We start from the raw sequence: 18,023 nt of genomic DNA on the forward strand, positions 1-18,023 counted from the left end.
GTGCTTTAATTAGGCAGAATTTAAAAATATAAACATAACATTCTTGTGTTATATAACAAAAGAAGGGAGTTAACAAAATATAGCATTCTTCTTCTGCCTGTTCAAATCTGCTGTTGAAGCTATATGGTATGTTTTTTATTTCAACTCTTTCTCAGTTTCAGAATTTCTATTTTGTCCCTTTTTAATAATTTCTTTCTATATATAATATGGAGGACAGAAAGAAATCTATAAACTATGATATAATATGTCTTAGTTAATTCAGACTGCTATAACAATATACCACAGACTGGGTGGCTTAAACTACAGACATTTATTTCTCACAGTTCTGGGGACTAGGAAGTCCCAGAACTGGTTCTTGGTGAGGAGCCACTCTCTGGCTTGCAGATGGCTGCCTTCCTGTTGTGTCCTCACATATTAGAGAGAGGAAGCTCTGGTCTATCTTTCTCTTCTTATTAAGATGCTAATCCCATCATAGGAGCTTCATCCCCATGGCCTTATTCAAACTAATACCTCCCAAAGGCCTCACGTCCTAATACCATCACATTGAGGGTTAAGACTTCAACCTATGAATTTTGGAGGGCACAAATCATTTAGTCTGTAACATTATGTAATGACTGCCGTGGTATGGATGGCTGTAATGGGAGTTCAAGAAATGCCATCTTTGTGGGTACTGGGAAGAGTTTCTGGATCAAGTAGTGTCTAAATTGACATTTGTAGATTTAGTGGAAGTTAATAAATCCTGTATTATGCATAGGGAGTAACACACATAAAGGATTTTCTATGAAGTAAGGGATGGATAGAAACTTTCCTTATGGCAGTAGCTGAGCATTAGAAAAAGCTGAGTCTGGGAGTTAATTTGGGCTTTCTGAGAAGTGTTACCAAGTTTAGAGTTTATCCAAAATAACAAATTGCAAAGAAATCCAGCAGTTTAACAATTGTTCAGTTTGGTTTAAATAATGAACATTGAATTATTGCATATGATTCTAATAATCTAAGATTTCAAATTTTCAAATTAAGATATCTAAAGACTCACTTTACACCTAAAAAGTACACAAAAGGCACTTAAATTGCTAGTATTTATAAACCTTAGTGCTCTTAGAAGACATGTTTCCAAGTCAGCATTTTGTATTTCAAAATTTTTATTCAGGAAAATTTATTTACTTTATGTAAATAAAAGTTACCGCAGTTTAAAAAGCTCAGCTATGATATTTATTTTACACAAATTCACTTAAGGCTGATTCTTAAGTAGTAGGCATCATTGTGGACCACTTCTCTTATAGTGGCAGCACCTTTTAGAATTTTTAGAAGGCCTGGAGGAAAAGAACACATTAACTGCGGGTAGAGTGTTGCAAAGATGCATTCAGATTTATAGGATGTCTCAACGGGTTTGTCCTTTTCTTTTATACTATGTTCATAGTGTTTTGACATATCTTTTCAAAGAACAGATTTTTAATATTTAGCTTTGTTTTTGATTTAGCTTTTTCAGCTTTGCTACATCATTTTCTTTGCTTTTTAAGATGTTTTCTTATGTGTTTTTAAGTATTTTTATTTGATTTTCTTACGTTTGAACCTTCAAAATCTTCTACCTTCCTGCTGAAATCTTTAACAAATTTTTAAACAAATTTTTAAAACTATGATTTACTATATCCAGATGTTCATTTCTTACCCACAAAAATAATTATTTCTTCATTTTACTCTTCATAGAGCTTTTATAAATATCTCTTCTCTATTTCTTTCTTAAATCTCTTCTTCTGGGCCAGGCGCAGTGGCTCAAGCCTGTAATCCCAGCACTTTGGGAGGCTGAGGCGGGTGGATCACAAGGTCAACAGATCAAGACCATCCTGGTCAACATGGTGAAACCCCGTCTCTACTAAAATTACAAAAAATTAGCTGGGCACGGTGGCGCGTGCCTGTAATCCCAGCTACTCTGGAGGCTGAGGCAGGAGAATTGCCTGAATCCAGGGGGTGGAGGTTGCGGTGAGCTGAGATTGCGCCATTGCACTCCAGCCTGGGTAACAAGAGCGAAACTCTGTCTCAAAAAAAAAAATCTCTTCTTCTGACTTTGTAGCAAGTGATTAGGTGCATTTCATAGTCTGTATTTGGATCCTGGATCTGCTGCTTACTTATGTGTGACCTTAGTCTTGTTGCTTAACCTCATTTATCTTCAGTTTCTTTCTCCGTGGACAGTGAAGCCTCACTGTAGTTCTTCATAGGATTGTTAGATAGAGATTTGTTTAAAGAATGAAGGTCAGTTCTTTCTACTTATTATAAATAATAAATGATTTAGTTGCTAATAAGCAACTCATTACAAGTGAATAAATATTTTCATAATCTTGGGATGATAGTTTCATTGAACAGTTAACCTCCTTGACACTAATGCATTAAAACTTACAATAAAGGTTATTAAACAAACTCACTATAGAAAGCATAGGCCCACTACAACATCCATAGCAAATATTTTTACTGCTTCCGGCAATGAAATCCGAGAGCTAAATGATACATAGAAAGGGGCATTGTGTTTTTGGCTGTGAAAGATGTACACTCAAGGCTTCATGTAACAGAGCCTGATTGTTAGAATTACATATATTAATTGTTAATTCCTTTCAAAGCAGACTCCTCCCCACCCCCCCCACAATGAGTTCATCTCTGCGATTGACACATTTGATGGTATTTGGTTATACCAGACTCTGCTAAGGTAGTTACAATTGGTAGGAGATTCATCTAAAAAAATTATTAAGTAGTCTTAATTCAAGTGTATACCCTTTCCTCTACAGATTTATTCAAAGGCCCATAAGCACAAACCTCATTATCTGCTTCTATTGGTTTAATCAGTAAGTGTCCATATTATTGCTACCTTTTGTTTTTATATGGTTTATTTCTAGAGAACCTTTTCTGAGTTACTAATCGCTAGTCTACAAGATTCACAGTAGTGACAGTCTCAAGTCAATTGGGCTTATAATAATGAACAACACGGAATTTTATAGTAAGACAATGGTATGGTAAAAAATGATGTTTGAGTTGGTTTCAGTAAATCTCCAAGTAGTATCTAATAGAGTGCATGATCCAAAATACATTTGATTTTGTTGGAAACATAAAACTTAAGCTTGCTGAATACCTTCAGAGGTATTCGATCAGGTGGCTGTTCTTTTTTTTAAATTGGAAGCTGGGATGGTTAGAGAACTGATAATTGCTAACCTTAACTGAATGCTAACTGTATGTCTCCCATTGTGCCTAAATACTTATAACTCAATTATCTCATTTAATGCTCCCAACAGAACATTAAATGAGCATTAAATGAGCCTAGTGTCTGTTGTTTTCTTCTTTGTGTTAGTAAGTTCTTATTATTTAGCTCCCACTTACCAGTGAGAACATGTGGTATTTAGTTTTCTGGTCCTGCATGAGTTTGCTAAGGATAATTAGTGTCCAGCTCCATTCATGTTCTGGCAAGAGACATGGTATCATTCATTTTTATGGCTGCATAGTATTTCATATTGTGTATATCCCACATTTTCTTTATCCAGTCTGTTATTGATGGGTGTTTATTTTGAGTCCATGCCAATACTATTGTGAATAGTGCTGTGGTGAACATTTACATGCATGTGTTTTCATGGTAGAATAATTTATATTCCTCTGGGTGTATACTCATAATGGGATTGCTGGGTTGAAAAGTAGTTTTACTTTTAGCTGTCTGAGGAATTGCCATACTGCTTTCCACAATGGTAGAACTAATTTTCACTCCCACCAATAGAACTAATTTATACTCCCACCAGTAGCAAATAAGTGTTCCCTTTTCTTTGCAACCTCACCAGCATCTGTTATTTTTTGTATTTTTAGTAATAGCCATTCTGACTCTCATTGTGGTTTTGATTTGCATTTATATAATGATAAGTTTTATTGAGCTTTTTTTTCCCCCCACAAGCTTGTTGGCAGCTTATGTTTTTATGTCCTTTTCTTCTTCTTCTTATTTTTTTTTTTGAGACACGGTTTTGCTCTTGTTGCCCAGGCTGGAGTGCAATGGCACGATCTCAGCTCACTGCAAATTCTGCCTTGTGGGTTCAAGTGATTCTCCTGCCTCAGCCTCCTGAGTAGCTGGGATTACAGACATGTGTCACTACGCCTGGCTAATTTTGTATTTTTAGTAAAGACCGGGTTTCTCCATGTTGGTCAGGCTGGGCTAAACTCCTGACCTCTGGTGATTCACATGCCTTGGCCTCCCAAAGTGCTGGGATTACAAGAGTGAGCCACTGCGCCGGCCTTATATGTCTTCTTTTGAAAAATGTCTGTTCATGTCCTTAGCCTACTTTTTAATATAAACCTCATTTTGTTTTTAAAGTCTTCTAAAGTTAATAATTTTTAACTTTAGAAGACTTTAAAAGTCTTCTTTGGGAGACCAAGATGGGATGATCACTTGAGTCCAGGAGTTTGAGACCAGCCTGTTGAATGGAGTGAGAGCTTGTCTTTTTTTTTTTTTTTTTTTTTAAAGGAAAGAAATGCCTTCATTAAAGACACACAGCTGCTGAGTGGTGTAGCTAGAATCTGAATCCAGAAAGTTTGAATTCAGAGCGTCTCTTAATCACTCTTGTAGCTATTTTCATTAGTAAACCAGAAATAGAAGGAGTTGAGGTTGTTTCATATGAAAAGTGAAACTAGCCTTTAACTAGAGAGCATATCTAGGTCAAAGGGCAGAATTTCGCAGATGCAAACAATGTGTTGTTTATACATTTTCACTCTGTTATACTGAAAAATGTATGCATAATGTAATATTCCAAAATTTGAGACAAATATTTCTAAAAATTATTTATTTTAGAAGACTTTAAAAATATTCTTTTTTTACTAAATTAAAAAAATTGTGGTAGGTGTATATATATATTTATGGGGTACATGAGATGTTTTGATGCATGCAATGTGAAATAAAGATGTCATGAAGAATGGGGTATCCATCCCATCACAATTCATTAAGTTGCAAACAATCCAATTATACTCTTTGTTATTTTGAAATGTGCAGTTAAGTTATTATTGACTATAGTCACCCTGTTGTGCTATCAAATAGTAGGTTTTATTGATTCTTTCTGACTATAATTTTGGTACCCATTAACCAGCCCCACCTGCCCTCTACCCTTCCCAGCCTCTGATATCTGTCCTTCTACTCTCTATGTCCTTGAGTTCAATCGTTTTGAGTTTTAGATCCTACAAACGGGTGAGAACATGCAATGTTTGTCTTTCTGTGCCTGGCTTATTATTTCATTTAACACAACAATCTCCAACTCCATCCATGTTGTTGCAAATGACTGGATCTCGTTCTTTTTATGGCTGAATAGTCAGTCTTCCATTGTGTATATGTACCACATTTTGTTTATCCATTCATTTGTTGCTAGACACTTAGGTTGCTTCCAAATCTTAGCTGTTTTTAAACAGTGCCACAACAAACATAAAAGTGCAGGTATCTCTTTCATATTCTGATTTCCTTTCTTTTGGGTATATGCTCAGCAGTAGGATTGCTGAATCTTGTGTTAGCTCAATTTTTAGTTTTTTGAGGAATGTCCAAACTGTTCTCCACTATGGAGAAATTTACATCCCCACCCATAGTGTACAACTGTTTCCATTTCTTACATTTTTGTCAGTGTTTGTTAGGCCTGTATTTTGAATATAAACCGTTTTTAACTGGGGTTAGATGATATCTTGTTGTAGTTTTGATTTGAATTTCCCTGATGATCAGTGATGTTGAATATCTTTCATATGCCCTTTTGCCATTTGTATGTCTTCTTTTGAGAAATTTGTATTTAAATCTTTTGCCTATCTTTGGATTGAATTGTTAGATTTTTTTCCTGTAGAGTTGTTTGACCTACATATGTATTCTGATTATTAATTTGTTGTCAAATGAGTAGCTTGTAAATATTTTCTCTTATTCTGTGGGTTGTCTCTTCACTTTGTTGATTGTTTCCTTTGCTGCACAGAAGCTTTTCAACTTGATGTGATCCCATTTGTTCATGTTTGCTTCAGTTGCCTGTGCTTATGGGGTCTTGTTGGAGAAATTTTTGCCCCGACCAATGTCCTGGAGATTTCCCTCTATGTGTTTTTATAGCAGCTTCATGGTTTAGGGTCTGAGATTTAAGTCTTTAACCTCTTTGATTTGATTTTTCTGTGTCCTGAGAGATAGGGATCTAGTTTCATTCTTCTGCATATGGATATCCAGTTTTCTTAGCACCATTTATTGAAGAGATTGTCTTTTCCCCAGTGTATGTTCTTGGCACCATTGTGAAAAATGGGTTCACTGTAGATGTGTGGATTTGTTTCTTGGTTCTCTGTTTTATTCCATTGGTCTCTGTGTCTGTTTTTATGCCAGTCCCATGCCAGTTTTGGTTGCTGTAGCTCTGTAATATAATTTGAAGTCAGATAATGTGATTTCTCCAGTTTTGTTCTTTTTGCTTACCATTGCTTTGGCTATTCTAGGTCTTTTGTGGTTCCATATAAATTTGAGCATTGTTTTCTCTATTTTTCTAAATGATACCATTGGCATTTTGATGGTGATTGCATTGAATCTATAGATTGCTTTGGAAAGTACGGATATTGTAACAATATTGATTCTTTCAATATTCCATGAACATGGAATATTTTTCTATTTTTGGGTCTCCTCTTCAATTTATTTCATCAGTGTTTTATAGTTTTCATTGTAGAGATCTTTCACTTCTGGGAGTACATTAATTCCTAGATATTTAATTTTATGTATGGTGGTTGTAAATGGGATTACTTTTAAATTTCATTTCCACATTGCTTACTGTTGGCTACTAATTTTTATGTGTTGATTGTGTATCTTGTAACTTTACTGAATTTGTTTATCTTTCTAATAGTTTTCTTGTGGAGTCTTTAGGTTTCTTTTCAGGTATAAGATTATATCATCTGCAAACAAGGATAATTTGACTTCTTCCTTTCCAATTTGGACACCTTTTATATCTTTCTCTTATGTAATTATTCTAGCTGGGACTTCCAGGACTATGTTGAGTAACAGTGGTAACAGTGGGTATCCTTGTCGTGTTCCAGATTTTAGAAGAAGGGCTTTCAGTTTATCCTAATTCGTTATGTTACTAACTGTAGTTCTGTCTATATGGTTTTTTTATGTGGTGGTATGTTTTCTCTGTCCTTACTTTTTTGAGAGTTTTTATCCTGAAGGGATGTTGAATTTTATCAAATGCTTCTTTAGAATCACTTGAAATGATCTTCTGGTTTTTATTTTTTATTCTATTGATATGATGTATCAGATTGGTTGATTTGCATATGTTGAACCACCGTTGCATCCCAGGGTTATTAAATCCCACTTGATCATGATGAATGATCTTTCTAATGTATTGTTGAGTTTTGTTTGCTAGGTTTTTGTTGATAATTTTTGCATCAATATTCATCAGAGGTATTGGCCTGTAGTTTTTTTTTCTTTTGATGTGTCTGTGACTGGTTTTGGTATCAGGTTAATACTGGCCTCGTAGGGTGAGTTTGTAAGTATTCCTCCTCTATTTGGAAGTATGCCCTCCTCCTCTATTTTTCAGAATGGTTTGGGTAGTATTTATATAAGTTCTTTAAATGTTTGGTTTGAATTTAGCAGTGAAGCTGTCAGGTCCTGGGCTTTTCTTTACTGGGAGACTTTTTATTACAACTTCAATCTTGTAACTTGTTATTAGTCTGTTCAGGTTTTGGATTTCTTCCTGGTTCAGTCTTGATAGTTATATGTGTGTAGGAATTAATCCATTTCTTCTAGATTTTCCAATTAATTCTCATGTAGTTGCTCACAGTAGTGGCAAATGATCCTTTGAATTTTTGCAGTATCAGTTGTAATGTCTCTTTTTTTAAATTTCTGATTTTATTTATTTGGATCCTGTCTCTTTGTCTGGCTAAAGATTTGTCAATTTTGTTTAGCTTTCCAAAAAATAAACTTTTTCTTGTATTGATCTTTTGTATTGTTTTCTTCATTTCAAGTTTATTTCTGCTCTGATCTTTATTATTTCTTTTCTTTTAGTAATTTTAGATTTCGGGTGCTCTTGATCTTTTAGTTCTTTAAGATGTAGGATTTGATTGTCTATTTGATATTTTTCTTCTTTTTTTGATATTGGCACTTATATACATCCCTCTTAGTACTGCTTTTGCTGTATCCCGTTGGTTTTGGTGTGTTGTGTTTCTATCGTTATTTATTTCAAGAAAATTTTCAATTTCCATCTTAATTTCTTCATTGACCCATTTATCATTCAGGAGCATATGGTTTAATTTCCTTGTATTTGTATAGTTTCCAAAATTTCTCTTCGTATTTCTAGTTTTATTCCATTGTGGTCAGAGAAGATGCTTTATGTTATTTTGTATTTTTGGAATGTGTCAAGATTTGTTTTGTGACCTAACATATGGTCTGTCTTTTCAAATGATCCATGCGCTGAAGCAAAGAATGTATATTCTGTAGCTTTTGGATGAAATGTTCTGTAAATATCTATTAGCGCAATTTGATCTGTGGTGAAGATCAATTCTGATGTTTCTTAGTTTGTTTTCTGTCTAGAAGATGTGTCCAGTGCTGAAAGTGAGGTTTGGAAGTCTCTGGCCATTATAGTATTGGAGGCTATCTCTCCCTTTAGCTGTAATAATGTTTCCTTTACATATCTGGGTGCTCCAGTATCGGATGCATCTATATTGAAACTGTTATATCCTCTTGCTTAATTGACAACCTTATCTTTATATAGTGATCTTTTTTGTCTCTTTTTATAGTTTTTGTCTTGAAATCTCTTTTGTCTGAATAAGTACAGTGACTTCTCTCTTTTTTTTGGTTGTCTTTGGCATGAGATGTCGTTTTCCATCTGTTTATTTTCAGTTTTTGTGTGTCTTTTTAGGGGAACTGTTTTTCTTTCAGGCAGCAGATCAATGGGTCTTGTTTTTTCATCCATTATAGCCAGTCTATGTCTTTTGATTGGAGAGTTTAGTGTATTTACATTCAGCGTTGTTGTAAGTAAGGACTTAGTTTTGCCATTTTGTTTTTTGTTTTCTGGCTGTTTTGTGGTCTTCCCTTCTTTCTTGCATTCTTGTCTTCCTTTATTGAAGCTGATTTTCTCTGGTGATTTAGTTTCTTGATTTTTATTTTTTGTGTATCCGTTTTATGTTTTTTGGTTTGAAGTTACCATGAGCCTTGCAGAAAGTATCTTATCACTCATTATTTTAGTCTGATAACATAACACTATTTGCATAAGCAAACAAGCAAAAAGAAAATCTAGTAAAAACTTGCCTTAACTTCATTTCGTTACTTTTAAACTTTTTCTTGTTCTTGTTTATATCTGATTACACTGCCTATGTCTTGAAAAGTTGTTGTAGTTACTATTTTTGATGGGTTCATCATTTAGTCTTTCTACTTAGGATAGGAGTGGTTTATAAACTACAGTAACAGTGTTATTCTATGTTTTTCTGTATACTTATATTGACAGTAAGTTTTGTATTTTCAGTGATCATTTCTTGCTCATTAAGGTCCTTTTTTTTCTGATAGAAGTACTCTCTTTAACATCTCTTGCTGGACAGGTCAGATGTTGATGAAATCCCTTAGCTTTTATTTGGGAAAGTCTTTATTTCTTCTTCATGTCTGCACAGTATTTTCACTGGATATACTATTCTAGGGCAAAAGGTTTTTTTTTCCCCTCAGCAATTTAAATATGTCATGCCACTGTCTCCTGGCATATAAGTTTTTCACTGAAGAGTCTGCTGCCAGGTGTATTGGAGCACCTTTGTATGTTATTATTTCTTTTCTCTTGCAGCTTTTAGGACTTTTACTTTATCCTTGACCTTTGGGAATTTGATTATTAAATGTCTTGAGGTAATCTTTGGGTTAAATCTGCTTGGTGTCCTATAACCTTCTTGTACTTGGGTATTTTCTCTAGGTTTGGGTACTTCTCTGTTCTTTGAAGGTTTACTCAAAATAAACTTTCTACCCCTATCTGTTTCTCTGCCTCCTCTTTGAGGTCAATACCTCTTAGATTTGCCCTTTTGAGGCCATTCTCTAGATTGTGTAGGCATGCCTCATTGGTTTTTGGTCTTTTTTCTTTTGCCTCCTCTGTGTATTTTCAAATAGCCTTTCTTCAAGCTCATTAATTCTTTCCTCTGCTTGATCCAGTCTGCTCTCAAAGACTTGTTGTATTCTTAAGTATGCCAACTGCATTTTTGAGCTCCAGAATTTCTGCTTGATTTTTAAAAATTATTTCAATATCTTTGTTAAATTTATCTGATAGAATTCTGAATCCATTCTCTGTGTTATATTGAATTTCTTTGAGTTTCCTAACATAGCTATTTTGAATTCTCTGTGTGAAAGGTCACATATCATTTTGTTTTTCCAGGATTGATTCTTGGTGCCTTATTTAGTTCATTTGGTGAGGTCATGTTTTCTGGGTGGTGTTAATCCAAGTAGATATTCTTTGGTGTCTGGGCCTTGAAGAGTTAGGTATTTGTTGTAGTCTTCATTGCCTGAGCTTATTTGTAGCCATCCTTCTTGGGAAGGCCTTCCAGTGACATTGTGGTTCTTATAGACTTGTAGAGGTACTGCCTTGATGGCCTTGGATAAGATCTGGGATACTTCTCTAGATTACCAGGCAGAGTCTCTTGTTCTCTTCCCCGACTTTCTCCCAAGGACACAGTCTCTCTCTCTCTCTCTCTCTCTCTGTTCTGAGACACCTCAAGTTGAGGGTAGTATGATGCAAGCACCCCTGTGACCACCACTGCTGTCACTGCGCTGGGTCAGACCTTAAGCAAACACAGTGCTAGGTCTTACCCAAGGCCTGCCTTAACTACTTCTTGGCTATAGCCTATGTTCGCTCAAGGACTGGGGCTCTACAGTTAGCAGTGGCAAAGCCAGCTGGGCCTATGTCCTTCTCTTCAGGATGGCAAAGTCCCACTGGCCACCAGCAGGTCCAGAGATGCCATCCAAAAGTCAGGGATTAGAGTGAAAAACCTTAGAAGTGTCCCTTGTGTTCTGTTGTATTGTGGCTGAGCTGGCACTCAAACTGCAAAATGCAGTCCTTTCCACTTTTTCCCCTTTTGAAAGGTGGAGGAGCCTCATTCCATAGCCACCACCACTCCTGGCTAGGAGAAGTACTACCAAAGTACCGCTGATGTTCCTTTAAGATCCAAGGGCTCTTATATCAGCTTGTGGTGAATGCTGCCTGGCCTGGGACTCACCCTTCAAGTCAGTGGGCTCCCCTTTGGTAGAGGTCAGGTCTAGAAATGCTGTCCAAGAGTCAAGTCCTAGAACTGGGGACCCCAAGAACCCACTTGGTGCTCTACCCCACTGTGGTGGGTGTTGGTACCTAAGATGCAAGATAGTCCCTTTTACTCTTCTTTCTGTTTTTATCAAGCAGAAGGAGTTTTGCCTCATAGCCACCATAGCTGGTAATGTGCATAGTCTCACCTGAAGCCAACAAGTCTCAGAAGCTCACCGCAGCCCTGGACATAGTACCTGGGTATCACTGCTGGTTGTTTAGGACCCAAGGACTCTTCGGTTAGCAGATGATGAATGCTGCAAGGCCTGGATCCTTTCCTTCAAGGCAGTGGGTTTTCTTCTCACCCCAGTTGTATCTAGAAATGTTGTCGCAGAGGTAGAGCCCGAAACAAGGGCCTCCCGACCTCAAGGTGCCCTGTTCTTCAGTGGGAGAGCTGGTAAACAAGATGCAAGACAAACTCCTCCCTACTCTTCCCTCTCCTCTTCTCAAGTGGAAAGAAGGGGTTTCTTTGGGAGCCACAAGCTGTGCAGCCTGGGGTTAGAGAAGGGGTGATGCCAGCATTTCCTTGGCTGTACCAGCTAGTATTTCAGTATATCCCATGGCACTTTAGTCCACTGTCTCTGGGTCTAGTTCAATGCTAGGACTCGCCTGTGAGTGGCAGTCCTTATGGCCTAGAGTGTCTTTCAGGTTTACTTAGACACTGAGAGCACTCTAGCCTTTGGTGGTTAGGTTGCAGGCACTCAAGTTTGGACCACTGGTATCAGCCATTCCCCTCTGGCTAGGGTTGGTTGAGATGACTTTTCCATGGGTGGACATCAGCTTAGTTTGGTCAGGTTTCTCTTTTTGCTCTAATAAGACAGCACTGAGTTCAGTGCCTCACAATTGCTCTGTTCTCCCTTCACCAGCATCCAGAGATGCTCTTGGCACCAAGCCATGCTGCTGGGGTCAGGGAGGGGTGGCGTCGGAGACTCAAAACTGTTTTTCCATCTTTTCATGCCTCTTCCAGTGATATGAGGTTAAAACCAGGTACTGTGAGTGCTTACCTGATTTTTGGTTCTTATGAAGATGTTTTTTTTCTGTGTAGATGTTGGTGAACTTTGTTTCCTTGCGGTAGGGGTAAGGAGGATGATCTGTGGAGCTTTCTATTCTGCCATCTTGTTTTACCTCCCTCCTAAAAAATATTTTTAAATGAAATTGTAATGTTTGCATGAACTTGCGTGAAGACAGACTTCTTGTGTTTGGATCCTGGATCCCTTACCAGTTTTGTAACATTCTTCAACATACTTAAAATTCTGTGCCTATGATTCCTTATCTGTAAAATGAAGACAATAGTAGCTTCATAACAGATTTAAAATACTTAGAACAGTACTAAATGCTATGTAAGGTTAGGTGGTGGTATTACTACTCTTTATCCTATTTACCTTATACTCTGTGATCATCTGTCAATATTTGTGAACACCTTTCATTGATAGGAAATTAATTCTACTTGTTGATCCTAACTCTACTCCCTCTCTGTTCCAAATCTTATTTTTCCTTTGCTTCCTCTTTTCTCATCTACTCATATTTTATGTCTTCTTTCATGCTTTATATAACTTAAGCAACCTTCAGTGTTTTTTGGAATAAAGTAGTGTATGTATTCATACGTACATGTACATCTTTGTTTCTAGAATTAACACTGTTAGTGTGTGGTCTTTATATTAGATGTTTATGTATTCTAGTTCCCAGAACAGTAAGTTCTAGACCTTAATAAATGAATTATTTATTGAATGAACAAGGGAACTAATGACTTCAATTGTGAGGCGTTTTACGTGATTATTATTTTACTCCTAAATCTTATTTTCTAGACCAAAAGGATATTCACTTTGACTGTTCTTTTTAAGAATAATGCTTATAACTGAATACAATAGTTCCTATGTGATTTGATCAACAGAGAGTAAAGAGTCTTATTATTTCATTCTCTGTATATTTGTCTGTTACTATATTTAAAATACCAAATGGGAGGGGCAGTAATACTTTGGATTCATTTCCCATAATGCTGAAGTCAAATGTGTTGCTGTGAAATCAGCTTTCTTTACCCAATTCACATTTGTGCTTAAAAAAAAAAAATTACGAAACCTTGTATATTTCTGTTCAACTTATTTTTTAACATTCATTTGATTATTTCAACATTTATTGTAAGTTGTATCAGTCCCATATTTCTTTATCTTGTATATATATGGTAATTAGGCCCCAGTTACATCTCTTTATCTGTAAGACTAGTAATATCAAAAAAGAAAATGAATTTCATGCCTTAAAATTTATCCTTAGTAAATTCTGTATTTTCTGTTGATAATCACTTTTAAAGGCCAAACCTTCTTTTTAGGATTTTTTTCTGAATCACACTGAGGAATCACATGCTGAAGTTTGCTCTATTTTACTAGCTTTGAAATCATCCTTTTCCATTTATGTGAAAATTAGATTTCTCTTTGGTAGTTTCAGTGCTTACAATGCCTTTCACTTATCTGTAGCTCTTATGCTTTTGATCAAAATTCATTTTATACCAGAAGACTTGAAATATTTTAGAGTACTAGCTCTTCTCTCCTGCTAATCAGATTCTCGCTATTATTTTATTCTACTGTTATCAGTAACCTCCCATGTTAACACTGTTGTTTCTTTCTGTTTACTTTCAGCTGGTTGGTGGAGAATTTGACTTGGAGATGAACTTTATTATCCAGGATGCTGAGAGTATAACATGCATGACAGAGCTTTTGGAGCACTGTGATGTAACATGTCAAGCAGAAATATGGAGCATGTTTACAGCCATTCTACGAAAAAGTGTTCGGAATTTACAGACTAGCACAGAAGTTGGGCTAATTGAACAAGTATTGCTGAAAATGAGTGCTGTAGATGACATGATAGCAGGTATGGGGTTATCTGACAGGAAACTATAACTTAAATGTTTATGAAGTTTCATATACATCTCTTTATATTTTATAGGTAATGTAGATTTGTTGACACTACTTTGATTTAAAATAAATGGAAATGTATGGAAATTATACTTTTTATATTAATGGAAAACCTAAAGAGTGGAAGAAGGATAACATAATTATAATTATAATAGTAGACAAACATAATTATTATAGTAGATAAACACAATTACTGATGTTACTTTTCTCAATTTTAGAAAATGTCAGTACCATGGAGTGCTATGAAATCCATCAGAAAAATAAACAGCATCTTTTTTTTCGCCAAGTTGGAGTGCAGTGGTGTGATCTTGGCTCACTGCAACCTCCGCCTTCCAGGTTCAGGTGATTCTCCTGCCTCAGCCTCCTGAGTAGCTGGGACTACAGGCGTGTGGCACCACAGCCAGCTAATTTTTTTGTATTTTCAGTGGAGACAGGGTTTCACTGAGTTGGCCAGGATGGTCTCCATCTCTTGACCTCGTGATCTGCCAGCATTGGCTTCCCAGAGTGCTGGGATTACAGGCGTGAGCCAGCACACCCGGCCCAACAACATCTTTTTTATGTAGTATTTTATTAAGCTTTTACATAATTAAAATACCACAATAGGTATTACAGTTCTGTATAATGAGCATTTTAGCAAATTCTCCTACTTCTGTGCTCCTCAATCTGGCACATATGCAGTTATGACAGGAGATACTAAAAGCCTTAGATAAGCATGGTGTATCTTTTGGACATGTCCAGTTTGGAAGAAACTTTTGTATTAAAATAAACTAATAGATTATGAGCTAGATCATAAAATTCACCAGGAATTTAAAGATAAAAATACCAATTTTTGTGCTTGTTTGAGTTATTTCAAACAATCACTTTGAAATCTATAATTTTTCAGCATCAAATCTTCACCTCCTTGCATTCTCATTCTCCTGAGTGGCTAGTTGCATTTCAGAAACGTGTCTCAAATATTGTTCCAGGGCAAGTAACGTTCCAGAAAATAAGTTTAAAGTTTGAAATGTTTATTTTTTGTAAGCCATGAATCTTCACCCTAAGTATAATCTGACATAAAAACATTTTCATAATTATAAAAGTGCTATTACTCTCCATATTATTATATCCCATCCTGAGAAGTAGTTTAGATACCAGAGAATATGCTTCAACATTTTGACTCATGCATTTAATTAATTTTAAAATTAACAGAACAAACTACTAAACAAGAAAGAAGGGAATGAAAAATGGGTTAAAAAAGAATGCAAAATTACAAAAAGAATGTTTTTGAAATTCAACACTTCTAAAAATTTGATTTTCTTAGAAAATATATTAAAAATCATATCTAATTACTTCAGGGTAGCATATATCTTTTTTTCCAAGAATGATTTAGCATTCCTTATATTGGGTACTGATGGCTAACTTGATGAAAAATGAGATTAAGACTTCTATTTCTTAAAATACCTTTTTAATAAGATATCTTAATAGTAGCATTTCTATAAATTCTAGAGTTATTTATTAGGAATTTATTTATATAAACTTATGTGTACATACGTTGCACAGAACATCATATCTTTCAATTCTTATATCTGAGCTTAAGCTCTTATTTTTTTTTTTCTACATTGACTGCTACTCTATGGAATGCAGTTTAGAGAATGAGCCAATATTATATGCATAGTATTGTACTAGTACATAATTCATCAGCACTGATATGTAAAAGTGACAGTGAGGGTGATTGTACCATAGAAGTTCATATGTTGACACTGGTATACAAAACTCGCTCCTTAATTCTCTTATTTTTCTCTCAATAATAATATTAATAACACAAAATGTTCACTTTTTGTAATTTCTAGCATTTCCCTTCAAAAGAGCTCGATGGTGGAAGGATATGAGAAAAGAGAATAAATGTCAGAAAAATACCTTGGTCTTGTTTTTTTAATAGAGAAATTAAAATTTAAATATTATACTAAGGAAGAACTGGTAGCTACCAATAGCTACCAAAACACTACTAACTGTTCATATCTGAATGTATTGTGATATGTTAAGTTCAACAGGGTACTTTTTATTTAATAGTATAGTAAAAGTATCACTAGAAGGTGGCTAAATTAAACATTTATAGCAAATTGGTAAGAAAAAATTTTGATCTTAGTATTTTATAAAATAATTATTTCTAATTACTTTCAATCTTGTTCTCCAGAAAAAATCTTCTGTAATAGAATTAAACTGAGCTGCTTGGTTGTGTTACATATACAATATGCAATGAATTTTAAAATTCTAATTAAATATAGATTTAATAGATTACTTTTTGTGACATACATAGGAGATAAGATGAAGTCTGGTATAACCTGAAAAAATTTAACGGTTGTCAATATTTTTAAAGTATTTTTAAAAAGTATTTTATGTAAATCTTTAAGAAATCTGTAAAGGTTGCCATTGCAGCTAATTGCTTAAAAATAATTCATATTTCAGCAACATTAAATGGACTAAGAAAAAAATACTTGCTGTTAGCTTAGGGTTCTTATGGCACTTGAATTTTTTTTAGAAACATAATTTTGACTTATGTACTAATATTTTCATACATTTTTGTTGCTTAAGATGATGACATGTGGCTCAAGCCTGTAATCCCAGCACTTTGGGAAGCTGAGGCGGGTGGATCACGAGGTTGAGACCATCCTGGTCAACATGGTGAAACCCCGTCTCTACTAAAAATACAAAAAATTAGCTGGGCACGGTGGCGCATGCCTGTAATCCCAGCTACTCGGGAGGCTGAGGCAGGAGAATTGCCTGAACCCAGGAGGCGGAGGTTGCGGTGAGCCGAGATCGCGCCATTGCACTCCAGCCTGGGTAACAAAAGTGAAACGCTGTCTCAAAAAAAAAAAAAAAAAATCACTCTGAAAGTGGCATATCCATGATCACAATTTTATCATAGAGATTACTTGCTTGTTGTATATTAAGTAAATAAGTTAATTATTAGTTGATGAAAATAAGCATACTGTTTCAATTTTGAAATATACAAATGACAAATATTTTTTTAAAGTCTCAAATTCATTATTAATCTGTGATATGATATTGAATAATATACATTATATATCAATACTATTATTTCAGCTTACCCTAATCTAACCTATTGTTGATTATAAGCTTTTAAAATATGTATGTGTATTGCTTTGTAATAACCTTTGTAGTATGTTTCATTCTTAAGTGCTTTAGAAATTGAGAAAATGAAGTATAAATGTTTAGATGTTCAATTTCTTGCAAAGAACAAGGACAGAACAGATATTTATCACAATGTGTAGAGAAAGCAATCAGAAACAAGAGATTAAATTTATAATTTTTCTCATTATTAGGTATGCTGGTGTGTATGTTATATGCATATAAACACTCAAACTAGCATGATAAATACCACTAGTAATACATTTAAATTACACTTCTACTTATAGACTAGTATATCTTTAACGTGTCTGGGTTTGAATGCTGATTCTACCAGTTGCTAGGTCTATGTTCTTGGGCAATGTGAATAAATTATCTGTGCCACAATTTACTCATTTTGAAAGGGGATAATAATGGTACTTACCTCATAGGCTAGTTAAGAAGATTTGTGAGGTTAGTTTCTGTAAACAACTGGGAATAATGTCTCACCTGGAGTAAATGATAAAAATTGCTAATGGGCCAAGGAACATACCAAGAATATATTAAGAATAGATATTTCTGAAAGACAATATGGTCAGCTGTTACTTTTTCATTTGACAATAACCAGTTTGCAATTTGAAATCTTTGCACATTTGCATATTTTTACCTACATTTACCAGCAGGCCATGTGTGGGGTGTGTGTTTCTGTGTGTGTGTATGTGTGTATTCTGGGGATATATAAACTCTATTT

At 35.1% G+C, this 18,023-nt stretch overlaps 1 protein-coding gene across 12 annotated transcripts in view; it reads left to right on the top strand.

The window, feature by feature from the left end:
- The window catches only part of NBEA (neurobeachin), a 730,940-nt gene that overhangs the window by 81,597 nt on the left and 631,320 nt on the right, over positions 1-18,023 (top strand). For all 12 annotated transcript variants that reach the window (XM_078375287.1, XM_078375291.1, XM_078375289.1 and 9 more), the window contains exon 2: positions 13,892-14,123. In XM_078375287.1, coding sequence (XP_078231413.1) covers positions 13,892-14,123 — 232 coding nt within the window. The remainder of the gene's footprint in view (positions 1-13,891; positions 14,124-18,023) is intronic.

The sequence above is a fragment of the Callithrix jacchus genome, chromosome 5 (assembly GCF_049354715.1).
Source record: "Callithrix jacchus isolate 240 chromosome 5, calJac240_pri, whole genome shotgun sequence".
NCBI classification, from domain to species: domain Eukaryota; kingdom Metazoa; phylum Chordata; class Mammalia; order Primates; family Cebidae; genus Callithrix; species Callithrix jacchus.